The sequence below is a fragment of the Coregonus clupeaformis genome, chromosome 19 (genome assembly GCF_020615455.1).
Source record: "Coregonus clupeaformis isolate EN_2021a chromosome 19, ASM2061545v1, whole genome shotgun sequence".
Taxonomy (NCBI): domain Eukaryota; kingdom Metazoa; phylum Chordata; class Actinopteri; order Salmoniformes; family Salmonidae; genus Coregonus; species Coregonus clupeaformis.
In genome coordinates this window covers 32,055,632-32,071,727 of record NC_059210.1, presented here as the reverse complement: position 1 = coordinate 32,071,727, position 16,096 = coordinate 32,055,632, and the positions used below count along the sequence as shown (strand labels likewise).

Genomic DNA, 16,096 nt, shown 5'->3' with positions numbered 1-16,096 from the left:
TCCTCCTCATGGACTGCACCAGATTTGCCTGTTCTTGCTGTGAGATGTTACCCCACTCTTCCACCAATGCACCTGCAAGTTCCCAGACATTTCTGGGGGGGAATGGCCCTAGCCCTCACTCTCCGATCCAACAGGTCCCAGACGTGCTCAATGGGATTGAGATCCGGGCTCTTCACTGGCCATAGCAGAACACTGACATTCCTGTCTTGCAGGAAATCACACACAGAACGAGCAGTATGGCTGGTGGCATTGTCATGCTGGAGGGTCAAGTCAGGATGAGCCTGCAGGAAGGGTACCACATGAGGGAGGAGGATGTCTTCCCTGTAACGCACAGCGTTGAGATTGCCTGCAATGACAACAAGCTCAGTCCGATGATGCTGTGACACACCGCCCCAGACCATGACTGACCCTCCACCTCCAAATCGATCCCGCTCCAGAGTACAGGCCTCGATGTAACACTCAGTCCTTCGACGATAAACGTGCATCTGACCATCTCCCCTGGTGAGACAAAACCGCATCTCGTCAGTGAAGAGCACTTTTTGCGTCCATAGGCAACGTTGTTGCCGGTGATGTCTGGTGACGACCTGCCTTACAACAGGCCTACAAGCCCTCAGTCCAGCCTCAGCCTATTGCGGACAGTCTGAGCACTGATGGCGGGATTGTGCGTTCCTGGTGTAACTCGGGCAGTTGTTGTTGCCATCCTGTACATGTCCCGCAGGTGTGATGTTCAGATGTACCGATCCTGTGCATTAGTTGTTACACGTGGTCTGCCACTGCGAGGACGATCAGCTGTCCGTCCTGTCTCCCTGTAGCGTTGTCTTAGGCGTCTCACGTTGCAATTTATTGCCCTGGCCACATCTGCAGTCCTCATGCCTCCTTGCAGCATGCCTAAGGAACGTTCACGCAGATGAGCAGCGACCCTGGGCATCTTTCTTTTGGTGTTTTACAGAGTCAGTAGAAAGGCCTCTTTAGTGTCCTAAGTTTTCATAACTGTGACCTTAATTGCCTACCGTCTGTAAGCTGTTATCGCTTAAAGACCGTTCCACAGGTGCATGTTCATTAATTGTTTATGGTTCATTGAACAAGCATGGGAAACAGTGTTTAAACCCTTTACAATGAAGATCTGTGAAGTTATTTGGATTTGTACGAATTATCTTTGAAAGACAGGGTCGTGAAAAAGGGACGTTTCTTTTTTTGCTGAGTTAAAATATATAGGGAAAAGGTGGCTACTTTGAAGAATCTAAAATCTAAAATATATTTTGATTTGTTTAACACTTTTTTGGTTACTACATGAATCCAAATGTGTTACATTCATAGTTTTGATGTCTTCACTATTATTTTACAATGTAGAAAAGAGTAAAAAATTAAGAAAAACCCTTGAATGAGTAGGTGTTTTTTCTGAATTTAAAAGTAAACCTAGAAGTAATCATCTAGTTTTTCAAAAGTGTCTGTAATCTGATTACAATATTTTTGCTGGAAACGCAACCGATTACAGTTTGGTGGTTCCAAACTTCATCCCATTTAAGAATGATGGAGGCCACTGTGTTCTTGGGGACCTTCAATGCTACAGAAATGTTTTGGTACCCTTCCCCAGATCTGTGCCTCGTCACATTCCTTCAAACTCATGGCTTGGTTTTTGCTCTGACATGCACTGTCAACTGTGGGACCTTGTATAGACAGGTGTTTGCCTTTCCAAATCATGTCCAATCAATTTAATTTACCACAGGTGGACTCCAATCAAGTTGTAGAAACATCTCAAGGATTGTCAATGGAAACAGGATGCACTTGAGCTAAATGTTGAGTCTCATAGCAAATGGTCTGAATACTTATGTAAATAAGGTATATATATATTTTTTTATATACAGTGGGGAGAACAAGTCTTTGATACACTGCCGATTTTGCAGGTTTTCCTACTTACAAAGCATGTAGAGGTCTGTCATTTTTATCATAGGTACACTTCAACTGTGAGAGACGGAATCTAAAACAAAAATCCAGAAAATCACATTGTATGATTTTTAAGTAATTCATTTGCATTTTATTGCATGACATAAGTATTTGATACATCAGAAAAGCAGAACTTAATATTTGGTACAGAAACCTTTGTTTGCAATTACAGAGATCATACGTTTCCTGTAGGTCTTGACCAGGTTTGCACACACTGCAGCAGGGATTTTGGCCCACTCCTCCATACAGACCTTCTCCAGATCCTTCAGGTTTCGCGGCTGTCGCTGGGCAATACAGACTTTCAGCTCCCTCCAAAGATTTTCTATTGGGTTCAGGTCTGGAGATTAGCTAGGCCACTCCAGGACCTTGAGATGCTTCTTACGGAGCCACTCCTTAGTTGCCCTGGCTGTGTGTTTCGGGTCATTGTCATGCTGGAAGACCCAGCCACGACCCATCTTCAATGCTCTTACTGAGGGAAGGAGGTTGTTGGCCAAGATCTCGCAATACATGGCCCCATCCATCCTCCCCTCAATAAGGTGCAGTCGTCCTGTCCCCTTTGCAGAAAAGCATCCCCAAAGAATGATGTTTCCACCTCCATGCTTCACGGTTGGGATGGTGTTCTTGGGGTTGTACTCATCCTTCTTCTTCCTCCAAACACGGTGAGTGGAGTTTAGACCAAACAGCTCTATTTTTGTCTCATCAGACCACATGACCTTCTCCCATTCCTCCTCTGGATCATCCAGATGGTCATTGGCAAACTTCAGACGGGCCTGGACATGCGCTGGCTTGAGCAGGGGGACCTTGCGTGCGCTGCAGGATTTTATTCCATGACGGCGTAGTGTGTTACTAATGGTTTTCTTTGAGACTGTGGTCCCAGCTCTCTTCAGGTCATTGACCAGGTCCTGCCGTGTAGTTCTGGGCTGATCCCTCACCTTCCTTATGATCATTGATGCCCCACGAGGTGAGATCTTGCATGGAGCCCCAGACCGAGGGTGATTGACCGTCATCTTGAACTTCTTCATTTTCTAATAATTGAGCCAACCGTTGTTGCCTTCTCACCAAGCTGCTTGCCTATTGTCCTGTAGCCCATCCCAGCCTTGTGCAGGTCTACAATTGTATCCCTGATGTCCTTACACAGCTCTCTGGTCTTGGCCATTGTTGAGAGTTTGGAGTCTGTTTGATTGAGTGTGTGGACAGGTGTCTTTTATACAGGTAACGTGTTCAAACAGGTGCAGTTAATACAGGTAAAGAGTGGAGAACAGGAGGGCTTCAATTCTTACTGGTTGGTAGGTGATCAAATACTTATGTCATGCAATAAAATGTACATTAATTACTTAACTGCAAACAGGTGCAGTTAATATAGGTAATGAGTGGAGAACAGGAGGGCTTCTTAAAGAAAAACTAACAGGTCTGTGAGAGCCGGAATTCTTACTGGTTGGTGGGTGATCAAATACTTATTTTCCACCATAATTTGCAAATAAATTCATAAAAAATCCTACAATGTGATTTTCTGGATTTTTTTCTCTCAATTTGTCTGCCATAGTTGATGTGTACCTATGATGAAAATTACAGGCCTCTCTCATCTTTTTAAGTCGGAGAACTTGCACAATTGATGGCTGACTAAATACTTTTTCCCCCCACTGTATGTAGACACTGGTATGGTGCTGGACATAATGATTATGAGGTTTGAAAAGTGGTGGAATTGCCCTTTAAGTATCATTCACACCCAACTAGCAAACCCTTTAAAGGTCCAATGCAGGTGTTTTTAACTTAATATCAAATCATTTCTTGGTAACAATTAAGTACCTTACTGTGATTTTGACCATTTTAATTGAAAACAAAGAGCAATTTCTCAAGCAAGAATCTTCACTAGGACTTTCTTGGAGTCGTCTGAGTGAGGGGCCTAATTGGACGAGCCTAATGGGAGAGATATGTAATCTGAAAACTAGCTGTTATTGGCAGAGTGGTTTGAAACTCTTTGTTATTGGTCTATTAACTTACACTGCCTGGTTATGTTACCAGGCAGGCTGAAACTCCATCCCACCGAAATGGGCTGAAATTTCAGGCAGTCTTTTCAAACAGCTCTTACACTAAAAGGGCATTATCATAATTTTCACAATTTCACAGTATTATTCCAAACTCATAGTGTGGAAATGTATACATAAAACACAGGGGAAATTGTTTTGACTGCATTGGGCCTTTAATAACCCTTTCCTCCCATACAACTGATGGACTCTACCACGCGTACCTTCTCTGTTCACTCTAAAATGGAATGAAAACTTCCCTCAGGTTCTCTTCCTCTGTTGGAATTCCCTATCAGGGAAATATGTTATTTGAATTAAATTGTATAGCTACAGCGGCCTAAACTGTAAGGATTGTTCTCTAGATGCAAAATAAAGACGGGTGGTTTCCAATCGCCCCCTTGTCTGTGGTAATGTAGCTATTGTATGTTTTCAGTTCCCTACTTGTGATTGACAGGTGAGGTCCCTGGCGGCCCAGTTCAGCCCAGCCCTGAAGGCCCACCTGACCCTGGCCTTCCAGAACCTGCAGCTCAGCTCTCAGTGGAGGGTGGGGGAGGTGGAAGACAGGGAGGTCACCCTGCCCAGCGAGGAAGCCTCCGACCCCCCCAAGGAGCTGTTCCAGGTGCTGCTGCAGAGCCAGGAGCAGGCCTGCCCCTGGAGACACCTCTTGGGGGAGGCCCTGGCACAGCACTGCCCCACCCTCACCATACTAGCTGCCTGTCATCAGGTGGGGCTCTGTCTATGAGGATTCTCTGGCTATGATAATTTGTATACAAATCTGGAGGCTATGACCAGAGGTGTATTGACTTTCTCATTGCATTGACATTTGTGTCATCCATGAACTTTGTAAGACAGTGTATAAAGTTGCACTTTACATGATCTACTTTGTATCTGGACTTTATTTACCTGACTGTGTGTGTGTTTGATTGCGTGTGTGTTTCTCTGTACGGTGTGTGTGGCATGGATTTGATTGACAGGAAGCCGACCTGCTCCAGTGCCTCTGCGTCTGGGTCCTGACCTCTGTGGATGAGGTCGTTGCCACAGCAGCTACCGCCCACCTGGAAGAGAGCCCGCGACGTCATGAGTGGAACCTCCACGACCTGTCAATCATCTGGAAGACACTGCTGAGGAAATGCAAGATCAGGCCTCTCATACGAGGCTTCCAGCTATTCCAGAGGGTAATTCAATAGAACATGTGTGATACATATCATTGTACTCCTTGCAATTGCTACAATGAACTGCCCTTGTAAAAAAATTAAAACTTGAGATCAGTGTATCTAACTCAAATTTTACTAAAATCTCCCATTGACACACATGCATGATTTAGATGAAAGTATGCCCCAAATCTAGTTTTTTCCCCCCAAAGGCAGTTCAATTGCAGCAATTAAACTGAGATATGCCTTGCTCCATTTTGCAGTCTGAGCACTACCATGCTTTTGGCCTAAACTCCACAAAGGTGGTGCATGTGAGGAGTTTATTTTAGAATGAATTGTTTTGAATGATATCCCAACCGAAGCAGGGCAGGCGGGCAGTGAATACTCTGTCCGCTTTGGCGCTCCGCTCAATTAGAACATGTCTCTATTTTTGCGTTTTATCATTGGCGCTGTAGTCACAAAACAATTATAATTATTTTTCAAGCTCATTTGAGAGTGACGTATATCTGAGCCTAGAGAATGGAACGAGGCACTATTTCACAAATGTGTTGAATGTAAGGAAGTAAAAAAATATCAGTCATGTGAACATTTTAAAAACTGTACTATTATACACTGAGTATACAAAACCTTCCTCATATTGAGTTGCCCTCAGAACAGCCTCAATTCGTCGGGGCATGGGCTCTACAAGGTGTCGAAAGCGTTCCACAGGGATGCTGGCCCATGTTGACTCTAATTATTCCCACAGTTGTGTCAAGTTGGCTGGATGTCCTTTGGGTAGTGGACCGTTGTTTATACACAGGGGAAACTGTTGAGCGTGAAAAACCCAGCAGCGCTGCAGTTCTTGACACAAACCGGTGCACCTGGCACCTACTACCATACCCTGTTCAAAGTCACTTAAGTATTTTGTCTTACCCAGTCACCCTCTGAATGGCACACATACACAAGCCTTGTCTCAATTGTCTCAAGGATTAAAATTCCTTCTTTAACCTCTCCTCCCCTTCATCTACAATGATTTAAGTGGATTTAACGAGTGACACCAATAAGGTGTCATAGCTTTCATCTGGATTCACCTAGTCATTCTATGTCATGGAAAGAGCAGGTGTTCTTAATGTATGTTCTTAGTGTATATTGAATAGACTACATGCAAATAAAGTTGCAGGAGGCTTAAGATGGGTGGGACTTTCCACTATTTCCTTTCAATCACTAACCGATGAAACCAATAGAAACGGCTTTAAACTTTAATTTAATTCAAGCCATTGAAGGCACATAGATGGTTGCTTGCCTATCCAATCCCTCGTTATTATTTGCGTGTCATTTATTGGTTTCCTTCAGGCCTAGTCATTAGTGTTGTGTTCTATTAGAATACTAATCTACCTGCATGGCAGCTTCCCTCCTCAGAAGTGACCCGAATTATATTTCCTCGTCGGCCATTTTGCGTTGTATGCATAGTCTTCAAACAGCTTCAAGGCCTAGTCCAGCTCCTCTCCTTAACTCAACAGACATCATGTGAGGTCTGCCTCATGTATTATGGCTGTCATGTCTGGCTCTGCATGAGTTTGGGTGGTCTTTTATCACATTTTCTATCACTTATTTTCTTTGTCCCCCCTCTATCTCTGTCTCTTTCTCGGTCTCTCCTCTTTGTCTCTCTCGCTCACTCTCTCTCTCACTCGCTCTCTCTCTTGCTCTTTCTCTGTGTGACAGGACTCTCCCCTGATCCATGTGCTGCTCATGTACGAGCTGTGCTATGACTACAAAAACTACCCTGAAGCCAAGAAGAAACTCATTGAGTTCCAGAAATGCCTGATCACTGTAAGCTCCTTCACCCCTCTGCCACTCCTTTCCACACTCACTGTCTGATACCGATATATCTGCCGATACAGTTGAAGTCGGAAGTTTACATACACATACACCTTAGCCAAATACATTTAAACTCAGTTTTTCACAATTCCTGACATTTAATCCTAGTAAAAATTCCCTGTCTTAGGTCAGTGAGGATCACCACTTTATTTTAAGAATGTAAAATGTCCGAATAATAGTAGAGAGAATGATTTATTTCCGCTTTTATTTATTTAATCACATGCCCAGTGGGTCAGAAGTTTACATACACTCAATTAGTATTTGGTAGCATTGCCTTTAAATTGTTTAACTTGGGTCAAATGTTTCAGGTAGCCTTCCACAAGCTTCCCACAATAAGTTGGGTGAATTTTGGCCCGTTCTTCCTGACAGAGCTGGTGTAACTGAGTCAGGTTTGTAGGCCTCCTTGCTCGCACACGCTTTTTCAGTTCTGCCCACACATTTTCTATAGGATTGAGGTCAGGGCTTTGTGATCGCCACAACAATACCTTTACTTTGTTGTCCTTAAGCCATTTTGCCACAACTTTGGAAGTATGCTTGGTGTCATTGTCCATTTGGAAGACCCATTTGCGACCAAGCTTTAACTTCCTGGCTGATGTCTTGAGATGTTGCTTTCTAAATATCCACATAATTTTCCTTCCTCATGATGCCATCTATTTTGTGAAGTGCACCAGTCCCTCCTGCAGCAAAGCACCCCCACAGCATGATGCTGCCACCCCTGTGCTTCACGGTTGGGATGGTGTTCTTCGGCTTGCAAGCGACCGCCTTTTTCCTCCAAACATAGCGATGGTCATTATGGCCAAACAGTTCTATTTTTGTTTCATCAGATCAGAGGACATTTCTCCAAAAAGTATGATCTTTGTCCCCATGTGCAGTTGCAAATGGTAGTCGGGCTTTTTATGGCGGTTTTTGAGCAGTGGCTTCTTCCTTATGTCGATATAGGACTCGTTTTACTGTGGATATAGATACTTTTGTACCTGTTTCCTCCAGCATCTTCACAAGGTCCTTTGCTGTTGTTCTGGGATTTATTTGCACTTTTCGCACCAAAGTACGTTCAGAACAGAACACGTCTCCTTCCTGAACGGTATGACGGCTGTGTGGTCCCATGGTGTTTATACTTGCGTACTATTGTTTGTACAGATGAACGTGGTACCTTCAGGCATTTGAAATTGCTCCCAAGGATGAACCAGACTACAATTACAATTTTATTGCTGAGGTCTTGGCTGATTTCTTTTGATTTTCCCATGAAGTCAAGCAAAGAGGCACTGAGTTTGAAGGTAGGCCTTGAAATACATCCACAGGTACACCTCCAATTGACTCAAATTATGTCAATTAGCCTATCAGAAGCTTCTAAAGCCATGACATAATTTTCTGGAATTTTCCAAGCTGTTTAAAGGCACAGTGAACTTAGTGTATGTAAACTTCTGACCCATTGGAATTGTGATATAGTGAATTGTAAGTGAAATAATCTGTCTGTAAACAATTGTTGTAAAAATTACTTGTGTCATGTACAAAGTAGATGTCCTAACCGACTTGCCAAAACTATAGTTTGTTAACAAGAAATGTGTGGAGTGTTGAAAAATGACTCCAACCTAAGTGTATATAAACTATCGACTTCAACTGTATATGTTTTTTTTTTAGGTGGAATCAAAAACATACTTTTTTTTCACAAATTGTGCTCCAAAGGATTAACAGATACTCTAAATGATGATTTCTTAACTAAAAATGAAAATTAACATTATATAAGAGCATTTTATTTGTGGTTTACATGATAACCACCAAAAACAACTATATCCTCTAAATACGAAAGTAAAACAAAACACTTGTTCAGTTTACCTTGGTACAACTTAAAGATTTGTCTATCTATGACAGTGGATAAGAATGCATAAGTGTTTGTGCTGAAGCACCACAAGCACATTAATAAACAAGAATGGATGAATGAATTAAACATTGTCTCAAAGTAAATCTGAAACTGCACTGTTCACAAGTTCACCAACTTTGCAGTGAAATTCAGTAACATGCAGTTCTTAATGTCACCAATAGATGTCAGTGTCAGCATTTGTATTGAGTAGATTCCCTTCAGTGCTTTACAACAGTCAAAGGTCATGTCAAAAAACACTTTATGGTAACCTTGCAATGAGAGCTTGTTATGACAAGCACACACTAGTTGTTCATTACGAAAATGTTTTGTTACTGAAACCATAATGTAAATTACACTTTTATTCAATACAAAATATATTGCTGTTAAGGTGACCACGGGAAAAGCGTCCTCCATTCGCCCCTTTTTCGAGACCAGTGCATGATAATGGTCCATTCTAACTCAAAACAAATTTCACACATATATTATTTAGTATATGTAAAGACAAGATTAAATCAAGAATAGTCTGATGGGTGACAATATTAGTCTATCACTTGTGAATGAGATATTATCACTTGTGAATGATACCCAGCATAAGGCAAGAAACAATGGCTTTTTTAGCAACTTGTTTTAATCATAGTCGCACACCTCATGTAGCCTAGCCCATAGGCCTATATGTTTTGATAAGGTTTGTATCACAACTAAAGTGACCAAATACATTCTTAATTAAGCACATTAATCCGCTTTACAAGGGGTGTAGAGCCTAACTGGCATACATAAGCAGCGCGTGAGTTTCAAGTTTGAGGGAAATAATTTTCACCATAAAAATGCACCTTTATAATAAAAGCATTACATGCTTAATCGCGTTTGCGGTGACTGTTGATAATCGTATTTCCCCCTAATGGAACATTCGCGCTTATAGCATACTGCTGTTTGCGCATTGCTGTGCTTATAATGTGAAGAAATAGCCTAATAGTTTATCAACATTTTAAGCTAAACGTTCTGATCTGTTGGATCAGCCTCATTGCGTAAAACATTTTTTTGATGCGAGAGGTTGTATTAATTTGGGATCTATCACATCCCACAACTGTCCCAGACTATGTTTGGAATATTTATTTATTGCACAAAATCGAATAGGTCAACTTTTTTACTATAGGGGGTAGTAGATTGACATAGGTTAGTGCTTTTGCTGTTTGTTCGACCTACTCATCTTGTTGGCTGATGAAAAGTAAATGTGGACAGTTCTTCCAATGTCTTCAATATGCACCTTGGAATTGGATAAGGATGCACGCAGTCTCAGATGTCTGTCTTCATTTGTAGCATGTGAGAAAGAACCAATCACGTGACGGCGAGCCATGTGAGTGAGAGGTGCTTCGGAGCAGGCAGCACTCAGGGAGAAGGGAATTATAGTTATTATATTCAGGCCAAGGACACAACGGCCACTGGCCGCAAAAGGCATTGATTTTTTTAGGGGGCATTACGGCCACACAAAGGGGATGCCGCCGGGAAATTCGAGGCATTATCAAGTTCTTGTCAAATTGTGAATGAGAGACTGAAGTGTGAAGATTGAGATTGTGAAGTGTGTACAGCCTGCGCAAAAAACAAAGCAGAGCTCATGCCTTTAAAGCGACTTTTTTCAAGTCATCTTTAGAGTCGCATCATGCAGCCTTACAATGTATTAAAAATCAAAACATATAGCCCAACGTTTGTAGAACAACTAAAGTTACATGAATCTCTAAATTAAGCATATAGGAGTACCTATTTCTTTGTTAACCGCTCTACACAGAATAGCCGCATGTGCGCACTCCCTAAAATAGTTTGGAGAAAATATATTTTCTATTATATTCAGCTTTGTTCAATTGTATTCTTCATACTATAAAATAATATAAAATAATGCAACAGAATTCTAAGAAAATCTTGTCTGCTAAATGAACTAGTGTAGCCCACAGCCATATGGCATAGCCATATCAGGACAACTCAGAGTATGCTATTCTGTTCTTCTGAAATAGACTACATGTTTCTTTAGACCTGTCTAAAATAAATAATGGATTTATTGTGAATGTGTAGGCTGTATTACATGGCTTTATTATACTTTTTAAAATGTATATGTTCCAAAGGTCTGCATCAGTGGCTTGTAGGCTATGTGTGGATGCCAAGAGATGCTAAATGTGTTTATGTTAATTAACGGTACATCACCATGAGACCGGCAGTTATTTGCTTGACAATCACCGGCTGACAAAATTTTGTGACTGCCACAGCCCTAGCTATATATTTCAACTGCAAATGGCATGTGCTGGTGACTGAAAACATTCATGCACGAAAATGCTTACTGCACTGGTTTTAGTCACACACATTCTAATTTAGCTAGCTAACAATCTTAGCTCATCATGAATGCAAGCACATGGCCTGAATGATAGATCTGCGCCAGCTGTCTTTCATATTTAGGTAAACAAACTAAATAAGCCCACTAACATAACGGCGCCATAAGTAGCACAGATTGCTAGCTAGCTAACTACCTTGCTGGCTATATAGAGCCTAACTACATTGCTGGCTAGCCAGCCAGCTAATGTTAACTAAGTGAGCATGTGATGAGGTCAAGGCTGCTTGCTTGGTGAAGTGTACTTTTGATTATTTACTTATTCAAATACGCTGTCGCTGTCTTTGGCAAGCTACTCACCATCAAACCAAAGATCGTAGCTAGGTCAAACCACCAACCGATTTATCGGCCGGACTCTATTGTAAAGGGCTTTGATAGTCAAACCTCCCAGCCTCGAAACTTCATCATGATTGGGAGGACTACTTTGAAATTGACTGCAAACCAATTCAGGTTTTTTAATGGAAACAAAATGGGCTGTGTGCATGTACTGTAACGCGTCATGCTGTCATGCTGGGCAGAAGGGGATTTTTATTATCTATGTCTGTGCAGATGACTTTCCATTAGAAAAGTAGGGTGTGTCCGTGTCAAGCTCCTTTAAGTCTGACAGGTTGGTTATGGGGGGAAATTGATGCCCTCCATTGTCAGGGCAGGGGGGAGTTATAGGGGTGCGTATGTCTGACCTTGCCGGTCCTGTTTGGAGGTGTCATTAGAGGGATGAATTTGGTGCCACACCTGCCAGCGAAGCCACAAGGCCAGGGCCGATTTATCGAGTGTGTCGAGCACAGCAGCACTCATACCTCCGAGCGGTGACATTGGCTGTAATCTTGTGTTCAGGGCCTGTCCTCTTACCGTCTCTACTGTTGTCCTCTTACCGTCTCTACTGTTGTCCTCTTACCGTCTCTACTGTTGTCCTCTTACCGTCTCTACTTTTGTCCTCTTACCGTCTCTACTTGTGCTGCGTGTTTTGAGAGAGTCACCAGCCCAATTCACATGTATACACACAATCTTTTGCGGCCTTAGTCTCACCGAGTCCTCCCTCTCGATGACCATAGTTAACTTTGATGTTCCTTCTTTCTTTAATTCCCGTATTCACTCTGATCTTCTGTCCTTGTGAAAGGTACATGCCCTTATTACTGTTACTTTTCATGATCCTCTATTATAGTTAAGGGAAGAAATGAGGCGAGGAAGACTTTCTAACATGAATGTTTGATGTTTTCTGTGGACACTAGAGGTTATACAGCCATAGTTCCTATGAGGTATGTGTGTGTTGCATGTAGGCCATTCTCTTTATTCATTCATCTTTTCCTTTCTCTCTTTTTTCTATATCCCTCCCTCTCTCTTTCTCTCTGACAGCTGAGGAGCAGTGGTGCTCATGCGCCAGCAGGCATCCCTCTCCAGTGGGTGGAGTGCCAGGCCTCAGTCCTCCTGTTGACCATGATGCAACAGTGCTCCACACAATACGAGCTGCGCAGACTACTGCAGCTGCTCGCAGATATGGAGCGCCTGCTCAAGTCTAATGGTGAGACACCAGTATTAACACTGTGGTAACACAGAGTCTTCAGCTGTTGTGTTGGATCATCATATTCAGCTAATTAGCTGTTAATTAAGTGAGACTTAACCTAAATGACGTTCATAAGAGTTTGGTCAATAGTGTTGTATTATTTCCAGAGCAACACTCTCTGTGCTTATTGTAAGCCTGACTTCTCTTCATAACACTGTGCAAACAAAGTGTCGCGTAACATGACTAAAACTATGAAGACAGACATTTTTGCCGTATGATTACCACTGGTATGGTTGACGTGAGCAGGCAGAACGCCTTTTCATTATGGATTTTAATCCCTGTCTTCCACTTGTGTGAGGTGTTGAGAATCCTGTATTATGTATTATTTTTTGTAGCTTTTTGTCTGACCCAGGCGCTTGATGTTTGAGTCTGTGTCTGTGTGCTTGTGAATCACTGTCTTCTGTTTGCGTGAGGTATTGAGAATACAATACTGTAAACAGGATTTTCTGGTTGACTCAGGGACTTGACAGGTCTTCTATGTATGCATCTGTCTCTTTCTCTGTGAGCAGGCCCGGACTTCAAGAAGCTCAGCCTCCTCAGCCAGGTTCTCCAGGACACCTCGGTGTCTCTCTCTCCCAGGCTGCTTGAGAGCTATTCCCCTGACATCCTGCAGGGAGAGTGCCAGAGCATGTTGGAGAAGCTGCAAGACAGCGGCCTGTTCCACAAGGCCCGCCAGGTGGCCGAGCAGGCAGGGCTGCCCATTGACAGCCTGGTCATCAACGAGGTGAGCTCGTGGGTTCTCAATGCTCATCAACTAGATCTGGTGCAGCCTGTTCACCTGTTCAGTTTAAACTCAACTCTCACTTTGCCCTATACCTTTGGTATATTTAATGTAAGTTGATTTGGTCTAGAATCTACAGTGCCTTCAGAAAGTATTCACACCCCTTGACTTTTTCCACATTCTGTTGTGTTTCAGGCTGAATTTAAAATGGATTAAATTTTGATTTTTTTGTCACTGGCCTACACACAATACCCCTTAATGTCAAAGTTGAATTATGTTTTTTGAAGTGAATTAAAAATGAAAAGCTGAAATGTCTTGAGTCAATAAGTATTCAACCCCTTTGTTATGGCAAGTCTTAATAAGTTCAGGAGTAAACATTGCCTTAACAAGTCACATAATAAATTGCATGGACTCACTCTGTGTGCAATAATAGTGTTTAACATGATTTTGTTATGACTACCTAATCTCTGTACCCCACACATACAATTACAGTGGGGAAAAAAGTATTTAGTCAGCCACCAATTGTGCAAGTTCTCCCACTTAAAAAGATGAGAGAGGCCTGTAATTTTCATCATAGGTACACGTCAACTATGACAGACAAATTGAGAAAGAAAAATCCAGAAAATCACATTGTAGGATTTTTTATGAATTTATTTGCAAATTATGGTGGAAAATAAGTATTTGGTCACCTACAAACAAGCAAGATTTCTGGCTCTCACAGACCTGTAACTTCTTCTTTAAGAGGCTCCTCTGTCCTCCACTCGTTACCTGTATTAATGGCACCTGTTTGAACTTGTTATCAGTATAAAAGACACCTGTCCACAACCTCAAACAGTCACACTCCAAACTCCACTATGGCCAAGACCAAAGAGCTGTCAAAGGACACCAGAAACAAAATTGTAGACCTGCACCAGGCTGGGAAGACTGAATCTGCAATAGGTAAGCAGCTTGGTTTGAAGAAATCAACTGTGGGAGCAATTATTAGGAAATGGAAGACATACAAGACCACTGATAATCTCCCTCGATCTGGGGCTCCACGCAAGATCTCACCCCGTGGGGTCAAAATTATCACAAGAACGGTGAGCAGAAATCCCAGAACCACACGGGGGGACCTAGTGAATGACCTGCAGAGAGCTGGGACCAAAGTAACAAAGCCTACCATCAGTAATACACTACGCCGCCAGGGAATCAAATCCTGCAGTGCCAGACGTGTCCCCCTGCTTAAGCCAGTACATGTCCAGGCCCGTCTGAAGTTTGCTAGAGTGCATTTGGATGATCCAGAAGAGGATTGGGAGAATGTCATATGGTCAGATGAAACCAAAATAGAACTTTTTGGTAAAAACTCAACTCGTCGTGTTTGGAAGACAAAGAATGCTGAGTTGCAACCAAAGAACACCATACCTACTGTGAAGCATGGGGGTGGAAACATCATGCTTTGGGGCTGTTTTTCTGCAAAGGGACCAGGACGACTGATCCGTGTAAAGGAAAGAATGAATGGGGCCATGTATCGTGAGATTTTGAGTGAAAACCTCCTTCCATCAGCAAGGGCATTGAAGATGAAACGTGGCTGGGTCTTTCAGCATGACAATGATCCCAAACACACCGCCCGGGCAACGAAGGAGTGGCTTCGTAAGAAGCATTTCAAGGTCCTGGAGTGGCCTAGCCAGTCTCCAGATCTCAACCCCATAGAAAATCTTAGGAGGGAGTTGAAAGTCTGTGTTGCCCAGCGACAGCCCCAAAACATCACTGCTCTAGAGGAGATCTGCATGGAGGAATGGGCCAAAATACCAGCAACAGTGTGTGAAAACCTTGTGAAGACTTACAGAAAACGTTTGACCTGTGTCATTGCCAACAAAGGGTATATAACAAAGTATTGAGAAACTTTTGTTATTGACCAAATACTTATTTCCGCCATAATTTGCAAATAAATTCATTAAAAATCCTACAATGTGATTTTCTGGATTTTTTTTCCTAATTTTGTCTGTCATAGTTGACGTGTACCTATGATGAAAATTACAGGCCTCTCTCATCTTTTTAAGTGGGATAACTTGCACAATTGGTGGCTGACTAAATACTTTTTTCCCCACTGTATATGTAAGGTCCCTCAGTCAAGCAGTGAATTTCAAGCACAGATTCAACCACAAAGGCCAGGGAGGTTTTCCAATGCCTCCAAAGAAGGGCACCTATTGGTAGATGGGTAACAAAAACAAAATAAAACATACATTGAATATCCCTTTGAGCATTAAGTTATTAATTACACTTTGGATGGTGTATCAATACACCCAGTCACTACTAAGATAAAGGCGTCCTTCCTAACTCAGCTGCCGGAGAGGAAGGAAATCGCTCAGGGATTTCACCATGAGGCCAATGGTGACTTTAAAACAGTTACTGAGTTTAATGGCTGTGATAGGCTAAAACTGAGGATGGATCAACAATATTGTAGTTACTCCACAATACTAACCTAATTGACAGAGTGAAAAGAAGGAAGCCTGTACAGAATAAAAATATTCCAAAACATGCATCTTGTTTGCAACAAGGCACTAAAGTAATACTGCAAAAAAAAGTGGCAAATAAATTAACTTTTTGTCCAGAATACAAAGTGTTAT

At 42.3% G+C, this 16,096-nt stretch overlaps 1 protein-coding gene across 2 annotated transcripts in view; it reads left to right on the top strand.

Annotated features, from left to right (window-relative positions):
* Positions 1 to 16,096, top strand: part of spg11 (SPG11 vesicle trafficking associated, spatacsin) — a 102,591-nt gene that overhangs the window by 72,286 nt on the left and 14,209 nt on the right. For both annotated transcript variants that reach the window (XM_045227174.1, XM_045227173.1), the window contains exons 25-29: positions 4,423 to 4,692; positions 4,943 to 5,143; positions 6,821 to 6,928; positions 12,562 to 12,727; positions 13,279 to 13,493. In XM_045227174.1, coding sequence (XP_045083109.1) covers positions 4,423 to 4,692; positions 4,943 to 5,143; positions 6,821 to 6,928; positions 12,562 to 12,727; positions 13,279 to 13,493 — 960 coding nt within the window. The remainder of the gene's footprint in view (positions 1 to 4,422; positions 4,693 to 4,942; positions 5,144 to 6,820; positions 6,929 to 12,561; positions 12,728 to 13,278; positions 13,494 to 16,096) is intronic.